This window comes from Rattus norvegicus, chromosome 10, assembly GCF_036323735.1.
Source record: "Rattus norvegicus strain BN/NHsdMcwi chromosome 10, GRCr8, whole genome shotgun sequence".
Taxonomy (NCBI): Eukaryota; Metazoa; Chordata; class Mammalia; order Rodentia; family Muridae; genus Rattus; species Rattus norvegicus.
Window position 1 is genome coordinate 53,904,779 of NC_086028.1, and position 17,641 is coordinate 53,922,419.

Below are 17,641 nucleotides of genomic sequence, written 5' to 3' on the forward strand. Positions count from 1 at the left end.
GCTACTCAGTTTTAAGTATTTTCTAATTTCTGTAGCTTCTTCAGCCTTTGGACCATTAAAGGTGTGTTTTTAACATTTCCAAGGGTAGTGGTGTTATTTTCTTTTTGTTTCCCTTTTGTTTTGTTTGCTTTACTATGTTTCTGGTATTTTCCACGCAGGGTTTTGTGTAGCCCTTTGCTGACCCAGAGCTTTTTATATATCATGCTGGCTCAAATTTACAGCAATTCTCCTGCCTCTGCTTCCTCAGTGTTTGGATGACGGGCTGGGGTTTTGGTTGTTTTGTTTTTCCTATTATTACTTATTTGTGTATGTGTTATATGTGTACATGTTCATGTGTGTACAAGCATGTGTGTAAGCTGGTGGAGGTCAGCATCAGGTATCTTTCTCAATTACTTTTTACCTTTTAAAGATTTCTTTATTTTTATCTTGTATGTATGAGAGTTTTTGCTTGTATGTATATGTGTTTGTACTGTGTGTATGCCTGCCTGTCTGTCTGTGGAGGCCAGAAGAGAGTTGAAGCTACAGGCAGTTGTGAGCAGCCATATGGATGCTGGGAACTGAACCTAGATCTTCTGCAAGAGCTGTAACTGCTCTTAACCACCGAGCCATCTTTCCAGACCCCGTGTATCTTCCTCTTTGACACAGAGTCTCTCACTGAACCTGGAGCTCATCAATTCGGCCAGACTGGCTACTCAGAGAACTCCAGAGATCTATCTACTGTCTCCAGCGCTGGGATTGGAGCTACGTCCTACCGTGCCTTTCTTCATGAGTGTGTTAGGGTCCAAACTCATGCACTTACATAACTGACCAAGGTGTCCCCTTTGAAGGCAGGTTTTTTGTGGGGTTTTTTTGTTTGTGTTTTGTTTTGTTTTGGCCAGGTTAGCCTCAAACTCAATGTGTAACAAAAGCTAGGTTTGAGCTCCTGATCCTCCTGCTCCACCTCCCATGCTCTGGGATTACAGTCATTTGCCACCATGCTCAGTTTTAAATGTCGGTCTTAATTATCCTTTCACTATTGATTTTTTTTTTAAAGTAATCACAAAACAAAGATAACATTCATATAATATTCCATGTTTCACCATGTAGCTCTGGCCAACCTGGAACTCACTATGTAGCCCAGGCTGGCCTCCACATACAGAGATCTGTCTCTAGAATGTTGTGCCTGCCCTAGTATGTGACTGGTCTTTGGCTACTTGGTTGGCTCTTTTTTCTTCCACACTTCACCCTTTTCCTACCATTTTAACCCTCTAACACTAGATAGGAGATAAAAAAAAGGATAGAAAGGAAAAGGGTTGGTGTTAGCGATAGACTAATTCCTGCTGATTAGAGTGGTGGAGCTCCTTGGGGGAAGTTTGATCTTCACTGGCAGGATATCTAATTTCTTCTGATTTCGCACAACTACTTGGCAAACATGACCAACAGCAACCAACCAACAACACTCCTCCCCATACACACACACCCCTCTTCAGGCCCTAGCATTTGTAATTTGTATACCCTCTGAAAAGCCCTCAGAATTCCCAACATCACACAATCACAGAAACTATCTGCAACTGGAAAGTCACTCTGCTGCTAGAGCACCAGGCAAATCATAGTCAGCTGCTGGGCTGTGGACAATCTAAAGCGCCCATATCCCATACTCGAGATTAAAATGAAACCACATTCCTAGTTCTGTATTTTTAAAAGATCAAAATCCTCACTACACAACTAGGTCCTTATTTTTATTGAAAATATACTCTCAGCTTGAGGAATGTTTTGTATGTTTGTAAAGATCATATATTCTGTTATGGTTGGATCTACATTTCCATGTATGGCCACTAGTGAAGAGTTTAATCTTCAGTCTGAAGCTAGGAAACAGCTCAGTCAGTAAAATGCTTACTACACAAGTCTGAAGCCCTGAGTTCAGCTCCCAGAACTCACATGAAGCCAGGCCTGGTTGCACATAGAGATCCCTGGGGCCTGCTGACCGGTCAGCCTAGCCTACTTCCTGGGCTGCAGGCCAGTGAGAGATGCCGTGTAGACAGTGGCTGAGGAGCAGCACCAGGGCTTGTTCACTCGCACCTGAGCACTCAAAGCTTCTCAAGTCTGCCGTTCGTCCGTCTTGTCAGTTACAAGAAAATGTGTTGAAATCTCCCAGCATGTTTTATTAACTTATAATGTGCACCTAGGGTTTACTTGTGCCTGGTTTTGTTTTCATGCAGGTGTCTGTGGGTTTTGTTTTGCTTGGTATTACATTTTAAAGATGGGGCCCACTGTTCTGTGTGGATGGAGTTCAGCAGTCTTGAGAGTGTGGTCAGTGAGGTTTCCTTAAATCCTCTTCAGGGGAACTGAGAGGTCAAGACTATTTTCATAACATTATGTCATCTGCCATTTCACCACTGTGACATTCAGACCGCTGGTCCAGGCTGGCGATGACTAAAGCTCACGATGCCGTCTCATGGATAACGGTAGTGACTGCAGGCTGTGTTCTCAATGTCTTTTCTTCACCGAGCTTTGTGCGTAGTTAAAACAAAGCCAATTTGAGAATGTCCGTGATAAAGCAGGGGAAATTATTGATGTTATTAAATCTCAGCCTTTGAGAATACATCTTTTTAATGTCCGGTGTGGAGAGCTGAGTACGCATTAGGGCCTCTGCTGTGTTGGGCGTGTGATGGGTCACTATGAGGTGTGTGCCTCACATCTGGTGGTAGAATTTGAATATCTTTGTGATACCCTGCCTGATTAAAGGGGTGCACCCCACGCCCAGCGGTCTTCATTTTTGTTTGTAGCAATTGCCCCTGGTTCATTGTTGATGGTTGCTAAGTCCTTCATGTTTCTTTTTTTTTTTTTTTTTTTTTTTCTTTTTTTTGGAGCTGGGGACCGAACCCAGGGCCTTGCGTTTGCTAGGCAAGCGCTCTACCACTGAGCTAAATCCCCAACCCATAGTCCTTCATGTTTCAATATAATTTTAGTATCGCTTGCCATTTGTTACAGACATGCTGTATGAATCCCGTTGACTTTGTTGTTGTTTTGGTTTTTGGATTTTTCTCTGTGTAGCCCTGGCTGTCCTGGAACTCGCTCTGTAGACCAAGTTATCCTCAAGTTCACAGAGACCCGGCTGCCTTTACCTGCTAGGATTAAAGGCATGCACCACCACTGCCCAGCGCCTGCTAAAATTTTAATCGGAGTTTTTACAAACCAGTTTGGGGAAGAAATTAGATATTTATTTACAAAGCTAAACCTTAATTCCTGATAAACTCATGTATCTAACTGTTTATTTTTTTCTATTTATAATTTTCTTTATAAAAGCTATGTTCAGGGCTGGAGAGATGGCTCAGCCATTAAGAGCGCCAAGTGCTCTTCCAAAAGTCCTGAGTTCAATTCCCAGCAACCACATGACAGCACACAACTGTAACTCCAAGATTTGATACCCTCACACTCAGACATACATGCAGGCAAAACACCAATGCACATGAAATAAATAATTAATTTTTAAAAAGCTCTTCATATTTTTAAAGCATCTTTTACTATTCTTTTTTTTTTTTTATTTTATTTTATGTCTATCTGTGCACACCGTGTTTGTCTGCTGCCCAGAGAGGCCAGAAGAGGGCATCGGAAGTCCTGTAACTGGAGTTACAGATCTGTTGTAAATGGTGGGGGTGACCCAGTGCTCTGGAAGAGCAGCTGACGCTGCTAACTGCTGAGCTTTTCTCCAGCCCCTGTGTCTATATTTTGTTAAAATTATCTTTTGGGTATTTAAATTTTTTTCTAGCTACTATTTAAATAGTTTGGTTTTCTGTTGTGATAAAACACCATGACCCTTTAAAGCAGTTTGAGGAGGGAAGAGTTTATTTGACTGATCACATCAGGGCCAGAACTCAAAGGCAGGAGCTGACGCAGATGCCATGCTGCTGCTGCTTACTGGCTTGCTCCTCTTGGCTGTCTTACACAACCCAGGATCACTGCACAGGGGTATGGCACCACCCCCAGTGGGCTGAGCCCTCCCACTTCAGTCATTAAGAAAATGCCCTGTTGGGGCTGGAGAGATGGCTCAGTGGTTAAGAATGCTGACTGCTCTTCCAGAGGTCCTGAGTTCAATTCCCAGCAACCACATGGTGGCTCACAACCAACTGTAAAGGGATCCAATGCCCTCTTCTGGTGTGTCTGAAGACAGCTACAGTATACTAACTGTAATTCTTTAAAAATTCTTTAAAACAAAGAAAGAAAGTAAATGCCCTATGGATTTGCTGACAGGCAGTCTGATAGAGGAAATTCTCAATTGAGGTTCTTCTTGCTTGTAACTCTAACTTGTGTCAAGTTGACAAAACCCAACCAAGACATGTACATTATGGTACATATAGTGAGAACATATAATTATGTAGAAATATTCTGTTCTACAATTAATTTTTATATGCTAACTTTGTATTCAGGGGCTTTGCTGAGTTTATTCATTGCTTATAATAAATAGTTCCCTGAAGATTCTTGTGGAACGCCTTCACTATCTGCAAATGATGATTTTGTTTTTCTTTCCAGTTCTAACACAGCTCTGCTTGCTTTATTGTACTATTAGGACTCCCAGTGTAACACTTTCGAATAAAAGCATTAGGAGACATTCTCGTATCATTTCAAATCTCAGGGGAAGTTTTCAATATTTCAGAATTAAGAATGACATTTGCATCTGGGTGTGGTGGGTACACTTTTAATCTCAGCACTCAGAAGCAGATGATCTGAGTTTTAGGTCAACCAGGTACACAGTGAGACGCTATCTCAAAACAGAAATTCTCTTAAGCTGTGCAGAGGCGGCCTTTAATCCGAGCACTCGGGAAACAGAGAGCAGAGGGATTTCTTGAGTTTGAGGCCAGCCTGGTCTGCAGAGTTTGTTCTAAGGCAGGACTACACAGAGAAACCCTATCTTGAAAAAAATTAAAACAACAAACAACAATAAATACAAAGATTCTTGTCAACTTAAGGGAAATTTCCTTCTCTTCTTAGTTCCTATCCTGAATAGATGATTTTTTAAAGTCTTGACTTTTAACTTACCAAATATATTTTTATTATCAATGAGATAATAGTGTGGAATTTTTTGTTACTTGTTATATATTCTGGAATGTTCAATAAACCTTGCCAGGAACAAGGCTTCTTCTGTCCTTCCTCAGCAATTTCCTCCATTTCTGGCTAATATTTAGGCTGTGTGCATATCTTGACTGAGAACAACTGTCTTCCTTTTCTGTAATGTTCTTGCTGTATTTTGTGTTGAGATTGTTTTGTGTCAGGAGTGTGGCTCTGTGGGTGCTCCTTTAGCTCGTGCAAGGAGGCTCCTGCTCTATCCTCAGCACCACAGCAAAACTCTGTGACTTTATGAGATGAACTAGGGCTGTCTGTCCTTGGTTCTCTACAATTGACTACGGCTCATGTTGACTTAAAACAACGAGTTTCCCTACGGAAGGTTTTCCTTGATCAACTATTAGCTTTTCAGACTTTTACTTTGTCTCAGTTGATAATTGCGTTTCTCTAGAAGCCCATCCACTTCATGGACATGGTCATGACAATACTGACAATACTCTCTGGTGGAAAGAGGTTTTAACTTCAGTGGTTTCTCCCCCACCCCCTTCTCTTTGTGTTTCCTTCAGTACGAGATAGACCAAGGAGCAGAGTCCTTGCCCACGCTATGCAAGCATTCTACTACTGAGCTGTATTCCTGACCCTTGACTTGATAGTAATAGTTTTTTTCTGTTTTTTAAAGTGACTCACCCGAGGTTCAAATGTCCGTTTTTGGTCTGTTCTGACCCTTTCTACTTATTCTTCCCACCCGAGTCTGCCTCCTTGTCTACTTCTCATACCATTGTTTTACTTTCTGTGGAATAAATTGTTCATTCTGTAGATTCTAATATAAATACCTCATTGATTTAAGTAGTCATTCTCTAATACATGCCTTTAAAGCTATAAATTTCCATTGCTTTGGCAGTATTCTGTAAATTTTATTATGTTGGGTTATCATTCAATTAAAAATAATGAGAATGTTTTTCTTTGATTCCATAGACTATTTGCTTCATTTCCAAACATAGGGGATTTGCAGGCTTACTTTGTTATTTCAACATAAACCCCATGATCAGACGTTATGTCCTGAATGAGCTCAGTCCTTTGATACTTCTTGGCTTGCAGTGTGGTCTGTTTTATGACCAGATGGGTGGGAAAAGATGAACTTGAAAATCATGTGTCCGCTGAAGTTTTTGGACCTAGTACCATAAGTATGCAGTGCCTTTTGATCTTATGTTATAGGTCCTACGATTTTCTCTTTTTTAAATCTGGTTTTCTATCAATTACTATAAATAATTTTTCTCTTTTTAGTCCTGTCACTCTTTGCTCACACTCACACTGATAGCTTGTGTATAGAGATTTGAATCATCATGAAGTGGTCTCTATTTTTGGTGACAACATTTGCTGATTTGACTTCAGCATTAGTACTCTGTGTGTGTGTGTGTGTGTGTGTGTGTGTGTGTGTGCATGCGCGCGCACGCACACACACAGGGATGCTTGAGAAGGCCAGAAGAAGATACAGTTGCCTGCTCTCCCTTCTGCCTCTAGTTCCCTTTACATGAGGTGTCTTACTGGGCCTGGAGCTAGGCTGACAGACAGTGAGCATGCGTGTGGGCGTGGGTATGGCGGCTGGGCCAGCGGTCTCCGCCCACTCGAGCCGCGCTGGCTTATGGTGCAGCTGGCACACACAGCTCTTGCTTGAGTTCAGGAATTTGAATTCAGGTCCTTGTGCTTGAGCTAGAAGTACTGTCCCGTGCTGAGCCATCTCCCCAGCCCCAGGTTTTACATGATTCCTTGTTTAGTCTCAGCATCTACTTGTCTTTATACTGAAGATGTTTCCTATTGTAGTTTTTGGTTTTGTTTTTTATTTTTCGAAACAGGATTTCTCTCTCCATAGTACTGGTTTTCCTGGAACTTGCTCTGTAGATAAGGCTGACCTAGAACTCAGAGATCTGCCTGCTTCTGCCTCCCAAATGTTGAGATAAAGGCATGTGCCACTACTGCCTGGCTATGTAGTCGTTAATCTTGTCCCAAATCTGACAATATTCTGTCTTGTTTTTGAAACAGGGTCTTATTATGTAGCCCAGGGCAATGTCGAATTCCTCCTGCCTCAGTGTCTCAAGGAAAGGACAGTTTTCCTGAATCTGAACATCTTGTCTGTTTATCTATCTCTATCTATCTATCTATCTATCTATCTATCTATCTACCCACCTACCTACCTATCTATCTACTTATTTATTTTAGGGTGGGAATTTATAATGTATTCAATAATGAATTAGGAATTGATCAACAGGTTTTAAGAAGGAGTGAGAAGTCAAAGGAACATGGGCAGGCTGCAGTAGACTACTCACCAGTTTTAAAAGTAGAATATGTACATGTAATATAGTGACTAATACATATCATTCAGTCTACCCTCTAATTTGTTTTCTGTTTGTGTGTGAGTGTGCATGCCTTTGGAGGCCAGAGTGTATTGTTCTACCTGTGTCTATAAAATTATTTTTATTACATTTATTTTATCACATTTAGAATTACAACATCTTTCTATCTATCTATCTATCTATCTATCTACCTACCTACCTACCTACCTACCTACTATTGTTTGTGTGTACATGTGTGTCCTATTGTGTATATGTGGCGGTTTGAAGACAGATTGACAAGATTTGGTCTCTCCTTCTGTCTTACACACACACACACACACACACACACACACACACACACACACACACACACTGTTGGGACATAAACTCTGGTCCTCTTGCTTACATGGCAAGCATTTTACCAACTGAGTTATCTCCTTGGCACCATAATTTTTAATTTTTTTCTTTCTTATACTTCCCTTTACCCTAACCCCCTAACTACTCCCCACCTATCCCCTCCTCCGTTCCCACTCCCACCCCCTGGACTAAGGGGTTTTCGTTGTTCTATCTTTTCACATCTCATATGTGTATGTTCTGCCTGCCGTATGAATATGCACCCAGTGTGTACCTGTGCCCATGGAGACCAGAAGAAGGCACTGGCCCTGGAACCAGAGCTCCAGAAAGTTGTGAACTGCTCTCTGGGTGTTGGGAGCTAAGCCCCAGTCCTCTGCAGGAGCCAACAGTAGTTGTAACCACTGAGCCATCTCTCCAGTCCCTTTCTCATTATACATTTTTTGCTGTTCATTTTAGTTTCCTTTTTATTTAGTTTTAATATAGTGGTCACATATTTTTATTTGTATTTTTTGCCTACTAAAGAATGATCTGACACATAATCTTAGCCAAAGGGGCTGAGAAATGATTTATGAGAAATAGAATTCTTACTGAGTCAGAGATAATGCCACAGGGCCTGAGAGCACTTTAGTGACCTTTACTCTTTCCTCACAACTTAATATGCTATTGTTGGCAGTTTTAATTCTCTGTATTTAAAGTCTACAAAACACTACTCTCTTTTTTTTTTTGTTTCTGTAGTTCACATAGAAAACTTTTGTTTTTATTTATTAATCATTCCACTCGTTTACATCTCAAATGATATCCCACTTCCCCGTTACCACTCCACAAGCCCTCCTATCCTACAACTTCCCTCTCTTCCTTCCCTTTTGCCTCTATGAAGGTGCTCCCTACCTCTCCTGCCCCACCCGTCCCTACTTTCTCATAGTAGTTGTTTATGAGTTTATCTGTTTGCTCTTTCTGTTGATTTTTCATCCTTAAAATACTTCTTATGTTTCGTTGCTGTTGTTATTGATTTTTAAAGTTCTTTTCAGGCAGTTTCCTTGTGTACCATAGACTTGGATGCTGGAGTTACAGGTGTGTGTGTGTGTGTGTGTGTGTGTGTGTGTGTGTGTGTGTGTTCTGTCTGTCTGCCTCTGTTTGTGTCCATGTCTGTGCACGTCTGTAAAGACGTCTCTGGTGAAGAGGGCTTGTTGTATTTTGAGGGCTAGAGTTTGAATCCCTGTTCACAGATGCCTCTGACTCCAGCTTCAAGGGATCTAATGTTCTGTCCTGGCCCTGTGGGCACCTGCACACACGCATGCACGCACATCACAGAGACACACATATGAAAACAAAATAGTCTTTTCTAGAGTGACTGTCCCGGAAGCATGAGGCCTGAGTTTGGCTCCCAGCACTCATGTGCACCTGTAATCCTAGCAGTTGGAGGGTGGAATCGGGAGGGTCCCTGGGGGTTTTTTGAGAGCCGATCATGGGCTCCAAGTTCAGGAACAGAAGATCCTGTCCCCAAAAATAAGGTGGAATGGCTGGAGAAATGACTTGGCAGTTAAGAGCACTTACGAAGGACTCAAGTTCAATTCCCAGCACCCACCTTAGGTAGCTCACAACTGCCTATAATTCTAGCTCCAAGTAGATCTGACATTTTACCTCTGGCCTCTAGGGCACCCACGCTGGTACACATGTACACACATACGCAAAATTTATAATTTAAAAAAATTTTTAATTAGTAAAAACCAAAAACAAAACCCAAAGATCTCCACAATTACAAGGCTAGCCTGACCCACATAGTGAGTTCTAGGCCAGCCAGGTATACATAGTGAGGCTCTGTCTTAAGAAACAAACAAAATACTGAGAAAAACATCTGCTGTCAACCTCTAGCTCACACACACACATACACACACACACACACACACACACACACACACACACACACACACACACACAAAGAGAGAAATGTCTTTCATTTCTCTGTGTCTGTCTCCTGTTTGTGTGAGACAGGGTCGGGTTCTGTAGCCCAAATTGAGCCAAACTTGCAGCAGTCTTCCTGCCCAGCCTCTGGAGTGCTGAGATTTTGTTTTGGGTTTTCTTTTCTTTTTCTGTATTTAAGATGCAGAGCTAAAACTGGTGCCGGGGCAGAGGCAGAGGCAGAGGCAGAGGCAGAGGCAGGTGGATCTCTGAGTTTGAAGTCAGCCTGGTCTACAGAGTGACTTTTACGGCAGCCAAGACTACACAGAGAAACAAAACAAAACAAATATGCAAAGCTAGCAGACAGTAGTGCCGCCATGTTTTGCCTTCCATCTTTTTTAGAATTTAGCTTAGGCTCTAGAGAGATGATCCAGTGATAAAGAGCACTTGCTACTCAGGCAGAGGCTCCAGATTCTGTTTCCTCCCCACATCACGTGACCCACAGTCCCCTGGAACTTTCCCGGGGGTTTGATGCTCTCATCTGGGCTCTGGGTGCCCACATCTCACATGCCTGTGGTGCCCAGATGAGCAGCGGACGCATGTGTGTAGAAGGAGAGACCCACCTCTTACCTCTGCATATGTGTTGTGGCACACCGTCCCTGCCCAAGGCAAAAAAAGAAAAAAAGAAAGCAAGAATAGGCCTAATGCCTGTGCTGGCTAATTTCATGTTTGTTTGACACAAGCTGGAGGGCATTTTCTTAATTAGTGATTGATGGTGAAGGCCCAGCCCACTGTGGGTGATGCCATCCCTGGGCTGGTAGTCTGGGTTCTTTCTCTAAGAAAGTGGACCAAGCAACCCATAGAGAGTAGCCAGTAAGCAGCACCCGTCCATGTTGTCTGCTTCAACTCTGTCTCCAGGTTCCTGCTCTGCTTGGGTTCCTGTCCTGACTTCTTTCAGTAATGGAGTGTGATGTGGAAGTATAAGCCAAAGAAAACCCTTTCCTCCCAACTTGCTTTTGATCACAGTGTTTGATCACAGCATAGCAGCCCTAACTAGCTCCATGGGGTACCCAGGGGAATTTTCAGTTCTTCGGGGTCTGTTGCTTTGGATGGCTGAAGGGAGGAACTCAAGTGTTCTTTGGGACATTTCCTTCCCTGTCATGGGGGTTCCAGGAGCTCAAGTTGCTTTTCCATTTAATATATGTATTTACCTCACACAAAGAGTTAGTCAAACCATCTTTTTTTTTTTTTAAAGATTTATTCATTTATTATATATAAGTACACTGTAGCTGTCTTCAGATACACCAGAAGAGGGCATCGGATCTCTTTACAGATGGTTGTGAGCCACCATGTGGTTGCTGGGAATTGAACTCAGGACCTCTGGAAGAGTAGTTGGGTGCTCTTAACCGCTGAGCCATCTCTCCAGCCCCTAGTCAAACCATCTTAATACAACTTTTTCTTCAAGTTTGTTTGCTGGTTTTGTTTTTTGTATTTGTTTAATTTTTTGAGACAGGATTTCTCCATGTAGCCCTGGCTGTCCTTGAACTCACTATGTAGAACAGACTGGCCTCAAACTCATAGAGATCCACCTGCCTCTGCCTCCTGAGTGGTAGGATCAAAGGTGAACGCCACCATGACTGACTCATTTGTTTTTTGTTATCTTTTTAAAAAAGTTTTATACCCCCAAATGTATAAACAAACATAAATAACAGACTCATAGGACAGTGAGATGTGACCTCAGTCGCACCTGTTGCTTTGTATGCCTGGTATCTGCCACCCCCAGCAATAACGGTTAATAATATAGTTGCCTTCCTGTGTCATCCACATTCATTTGCCCTCTGTATTGTATTCGTTTTATCTGTTAACTTGTTCTCATGTATTATTTCCCTTATAATCTGTGTTCCTATAAGAAGAGTGCCTTGGAGTAAGTGTGACAGTCTGATCACTTGATCCCCATCCTGTCTCTGGTTTTGAGTCAGGTACATTAACTCTCCCTGTTGGTGTGACAGAATACCCGATAAGAAGTGACTTTCGGGAGGAGGGACATAATTGGCTCATACTTGAACCCAGGAGAGGCATGGTGGAAAGAGTGAGACATGGTGCTTGCCCTCAGGAAGCAGAGAGCTTTTTTCCTTTTTACTCTGTCAGGACTCAGCCCATGGGATGGTATGGGTTCTTTTATCATGAGTCGACTCTCGGGAAACACCTTCACTGGCATGCTCATAGATGTGTCTCCTGTGTGACTCAGAATCCAGTCAAGTTGACAGTCACAAGGTTAACATCACATAGAGTTTCCCGGTGGAACTCAGACTGGCCTCAAACTCTTGGCACCCTCCTACCTTTGCCTCCCATGTACTAGGGTGTGCCCCACTCTGTGATGGGAGTTTTTAGTCTTTTGTTGCCTTAGCCACTGGTATTTTTCTTTTGTTTCTGACACAGTGTGGAGTCTGTTACACTGCATCCTACTGCCTAAGTTTCTCTCTGGCTTATTTGTAGACTAAGTTCTTTCTCCAAATCCTCTGACCATCTTTCCCTCATCATGCAGTGCTTCTTGTTTGTCTGGACCCGTTTGATTTTTGATATACATGTAATTTGTATGTGGGTGTGGTGCTTATGTAGATGGTATAGATAAACCATCCTCCATCCCCACCTGCTCTCCCAGCCCCAGCCCCAGCCCCAGCCCCAGCCCCAGCCCCAGCCCCAGCCCCATGCTGCTTTCCTTTGGACTGACTTCTTCTGGAGCTATAGTTAGGATAGAGGATGATCCGATGTTCCTAGTCAGTGCCCTGCTCCTGATGGGAGTGTTGTGTCTCTGCTTCCTGGCATCAGCCTCAGCACCTGCTTCCGTTTCCTCGTTCTCTAGTCCTTTGATCCTCTGAAACAAGGCATACACACACAGCCCCGCTTTCTCAAACACTGGCCCGACCCTTAAAGATGAGGAGCAACATTTCCGGGAGTGCCCTGCAGGAGAGGGTGGCCTTCAGGAGCCTGGAAGCATAGCACCGTATCATATAAACATACCTACAAAATTGCAAATTTTTGTGTGTGCAAATATTTGTGTATCTCTCTCTTGGGAAAGATGTGCAGTCATGTTATTACACAGACTTTCCCCTCAGGCCTTCTTAGTTGTTCAGGACTTTCCTGTGGCTCTAGCAATTTAATATGGCCAACTGTTCCAAAGTATCCCACTTGACTTATCTGTGGCCCCACAGTCTCTGTACATTAAAAGGGAATGCAGTGTATTTCTCCCACAAAGCACGTTATCTTTCTCTTGTCTCAATAACGGTTCCAGTTACTCAAGCTTAAAACTGCATCTTCTCTGACTGGGGCCTTTATTGCTCTTCCCTGTGAATTTCTCAGACTGTCCAGGAGGCCTGTGTCCAGCTTCCCCATGACCTTTTTCTCTCTGGACTGTGTTGCTCCTTCTCTCATCTAGGCCGAGCCATTGTGCCAGGACTGTCCAGCAACCTCCTGTATCTGCTGGTCTCCTCCCTCCCGCTCTTTTAATCACTATTCCAGATGACTGCCAGATTTGTACTTAGTGTAAAATGTTTCTTTATCCAAGTCACTCTTTGTCACCTATAGAGGACAGAAACTAAATTGTTCGGTGTGACTGTTGACTTGTCTCACATTCCATCGTCCAAACCGTTCTCTGATATGCCAGTCTTCCCAGTCTGTCTGGTAAGAGTCTTAACTTGCACTGCTTTAGTAGGAATTCTTTATCCCTTCTTTGGCCCTAACAGCCTCTAAGGGAAGGACAGCATCAAAGACCATCCAGGGCTGTTATGTCTGGTTTCAAAACTCTAGACAGGATGCCGTGGCTCTTGGTGGCTGCTCTCTGCTGGGTGTTCCGGCCAGAGGGCTCTCCGTTCTCAGTCCACCTGTTTACCTTTCTCGCCCCCATTCTGCAGCCTTGCGATGTGCCTGGCTTGTTTAGTTTATACCTGCTCTTTTCACACCTAGAATGTGTGCTTCTCAATACCTCATGTATACATTCAAATACTTAAAAATGCATTTGGGCTTGCAGACTCATGTGTCTAGCAAAGCCAGAAGAGATGCAGTATTAATTCAACGATAGGTTTATGTAGAAAAAAAACAATATTTGATCTAATTTTTTTAGGTACTCAGAAGTTAATACTTTAATAAGATTTCTGTTTAGCCATTTGTTACATTTGTCTTTGGCAAGCATGAGATGCTAATGATTATTTAATGTTTTCTTTTTGATGACTTAATTCATATTTGTGAGACTTTGTAATCCTTGTCCTCAGAAAACTGCCTAAGACATGTTGGATTTAGTTCTCATTAAACCTGTTCTTGTTCCAGTGTTACCTCTGCCAGCCATAGTGCCGAGTGTTGCTCCTGGTTTGTGTATTTTAGCTTTGAGAGTTTTGTTGTTGTTGTTGTTGTTGTTGTTTCTCATTCTATAATTATTCACCTCTAAAAAACATAAAGTGCAAGCAAGGCCGCATGTGGTGGTGCATGCCTTGAATCCCAAGCACTTGGAAGGCAGAGGCAGGCAGATTTCTATGAGTTTGAGGCCAGCCTGGTCTACAAAGCAAGTCCGGGACAGCCAGGGTTGTTATACAGAGAAATCCTGTGTCAAAAACAAAAACAGAAACAAAATAGCAAGAACAGCACTAAAGCATGAGGCGCAGATGCTGTAGGGTTTTGCCAGGCTATGACCTAACTTCTGACTGAAAAATGATGTTATATTTAAGAATTTATTAATGTGGGGTTATAACTTATATATTGTTATAACATAAACCCGTTAACAATTGAGTTTGACTTCCTTTGTTCATCCTTAATAAAATACTTTTATAATTAAGTCTATTTTGTAGCTGACACATTAAAGGCACAATGATGTTCCCATACATGCATACTTTGTGTACTTAGGTCAACTGTAGCTGTCACAGACATTTGTCATACTCAAAATTAATTCCTCCCAGCTTTTCGGGATACATGGTCTAAAGTCACCTCATAGTGCAGTAGCTATTTTGGTGCTATAAAGTCAGTTTTTATTATCTTTCCTTGTCTTTTATTGTCTGAGACTGGATTAATTATTGAAAGACTTGCTTGGGAGAAAGTGGAAGAGGGCGGTCTGGGAAGGCCCGGAGCAAGCTAAAGTTGTCTGTGTCTAGGCAAACAAAGCCAGGGGTCTGAGGTAGCAAGGGAGTAAGCCATGGATCCTTCTAGTCTCAGGCGACCTCATCAGGTCAGATGTGAGGTATTAGCCAAGTGGTCAAATCAATGGCCTCCAGCCAGGGGCCATCTCACCTGCACCCCACTTCTAAGCCTGCAGTAGAGGAGCCTCAAGGAAAGCCATCAAGAGCGGTGACAGAGATGGTCTGGTCACTTGAATTGTTTTGGCAAGCTTGCCTCATTTTAGAATTAGTAACTGCAGCATTCAAAGCAGAGTGGTCCCTAGAGGGCTTTCTGCAGCCATTGCCAAGGCTTCAGCCCTTATGAACACAGCTGTTCATTACAGTCCCTCAGCTGTCCCAGGGGAGCAGGCCACACAGCTCCAGCCGACACTCCCCAGCCATCTCCCATCTTTTTTAAGAGATTTATGTGTTTTTATTTTATGTGTATGAGTGTTTTGGCTGTGTGTTTTATATGTGTGCACCGTGTGCTTGCTCTGGAGGCCAGAAGAGGGTGTTAGATCCCCTGGAACTGGACTTGCAGATGATTGTGAGCTGCCATGTGGGTGCTGAGAACTGGAGGGGTCTCTCTCTTCAAGAGCAGCAGTGCTCTTAACCATCTCTCTGGCTCTTCTGTAGTGTCTTTTCGCTGGTTATTTGTGTTAACCAACTAAAAGGTCTGCCTCAGTGCAGCCAAAAAGAATGTCCTTTCCAAATGCCACAGTCCCCCGTGGCCTGGCACATCTGGAGCAGGGAGCACATCTGGAGCAGGCTTCCCTATTTTTGTGTTTTTCAATAGCAAGTTTTATAGAATATTTTCAGAAGTCAGTCTGAAAAGATGAAAAAAAAAACCCAGTCCTAAGTGTCTGGTACGCCATTTCTCCTTCTTTTTTGAAACATATACTTTTTTTTTTTTTTTAAGGAGCTCTGGCAAAGTTTTATTAAAGGAAAACTTTCTTGTTTACTTCTCACCAGTCTGTTCTGGCATGCTTCTAATAATATCAGGGTCACCTGGGTCAATGATAGCCAGTGTGCATGCTCTGTAGCATTTTCCACACGCTGTGCCCAATTCAATGTTATTGCCACTGTAGTGATGGACACCAGTTTTAGCCAACATAGCATAGTATTCTATTTCAGATTTCCTCAAAGTTGGGCAGTTGTTGGCGAGGATGACCAACTTCGCTTTGCCTTGTCTGATCATCTTCAGATCTGTTTGTACCCCAGCACGGACTTTCCACCTCCCATAACAAGCTGGAGCCTAGAGTTAATCGACTCCAGAGACTTTTTCATCTTCTTTGCAGCCACCATCCTCTTGCCTTAGGTGTGGGACAACCCCCAACCAAGATCAGACGCCAAGATCTGTACTGTACTTTATTAATTCATGTGTAGAGAGTATTTTGCTTGCTTGTCTTTATGTACACACATGTGACCCGAGTGCCTGAGGAAGTCAGAGAGGGGATCAGATCCTCTGGGACTAAAGTTATAGATGGTTGTGAGTCACCATGTGGGTACTAGGAATTGAACCTAGGTCTTCTGCAAGAGCAGCCAGTGCTCTTGACCGCTGAGCCACCTCTCCAGCCCTAGTGTCATTTTTGAATGAAGACTACCATGTTGATCAGAAAGGTTCCCTGAAGCCTTGTAATCCAGTTCATAAGTTACGGAGGAACATTTGGGTTACTGTGACAGTGTTTACCGTACTCGAAGTATCATTAAAGTGATAATCCCATATAAAGTTATCAATGGTTATTTTTATTTATTAATTAATTTATTTTATATATATGAGTACACTGCTATCTTTAGGCATACCCAGAAGAAGGTATCGAACTCAGGACCTCTGGAAGAGCAGTTAGTGCTCTTAACCACTGAGCCATCTCTCCAGCCCAACAGTTATTTTTATTAAAAAAAAAATTAATACCAAAACAGCTGCAGAGTAAAAACTTAATTTTTTCTGTAAATCCTTTTAATATCTTAGCAAAAGAGTTGGATCCCCATGTCCGCTATTGTATTCTATTTGTTGTGAAGTTACTTGAAGGAAATTCTGCTTTATGCAGATGTTTGAGAAAGAGGAGAATTTGGGGGCTCAGTGGTTTAGAGCATTTGTTGCTCTTCTGGTCTGATCCCAGCATCCATTTGATTGTTCACAGCCATCCGAGGATTCGATGCCCTCTTCTGACCTTCGTGGGCACCGGGCACACACATGGCACATATACAAACATGCAAGCGAAATATTTATACACAAAGTTAAACTACTCTACGAAGAAGTTTTTAAAGGGATATTTTAGTCACTTTTCAGATAAATTGGGAATGTTCTTCCTTGGCATTAAACCCAAACTTAGCAAATGGTATTTTCTTAAAGATGAACTGTAACTTGGGGTCTAAGCTACATTAGCAGCCTTTCTTAACTTTCTGTTCACGAGAGAATGAATGGGAAGAGCAGAGGCCCATGTGTCTTATGGTTGGATCTGAATGATAAATACAGATTCTGTTTGTTTTGACTTTCCTATTTCCTATTCATTTTTATTCTAGACTTACTCTGGACTCTTCTGTGTGGTGATAAATCCCTACAAGAACCTTCCGATTTACTCTGAGAATATTATTGAGATGTACAGAGGGAAGAAGCGCCATGAGATGCCGCCACACATCTACGCCATATCAGAGTCTGCCTACAGATGCATGCTTCAAGGTAAACAAATGCAAGAATAAGAAATGCGTGGACTTTGTTAGACACTGTTTCTTAATGTCTTAATCTGACCTGCAAAATATTTCAATCTTCCTTTTAAAATTTAAAAAATGGGCCAGGCATGATGGTACTTAAAAGGAAGAGAGTTGGCCAGCGTGGTCCACATAGCTAGTTCCCTGCTAGAGTGACACAGTGAAATC

General features: G+C 42.5%; 1 protein-coding gene and 1 pseudogene across 7 annotated transcripts in view; one reads left to right on the forward strand and one right to left on the reverse strand.

Annotated features, from left to right (window-relative positions):
- The window catches only part of Myh10 (myosin heavy chain 10), a 132,078-nt gene that overhangs the window by 12,824 nt on the left and 101,613 nt on the right, over positions 1 to 17,641 (forward strand). For all 7 annotated transcript variants that reach the window (XM_017597544.3, XM_063269927.1, XM_063269926.1 and 4 more), the window contains exon 3: positions 17,288 to 17,444. In XM_017597544.3, coding sequence (XP_017453033.1) covers positions 17,288 to 17,444 — 157 coding nt within the window. The remainder of the gene's footprint in view (positions 1 to 17,287; positions 17,445 to 17,641) is intronic.
- On the reverse strand, positions 15,689 to 16,084 carry LOC134480812 (large ribosomal subunit protein eL30-like; annotated as a pseudogene).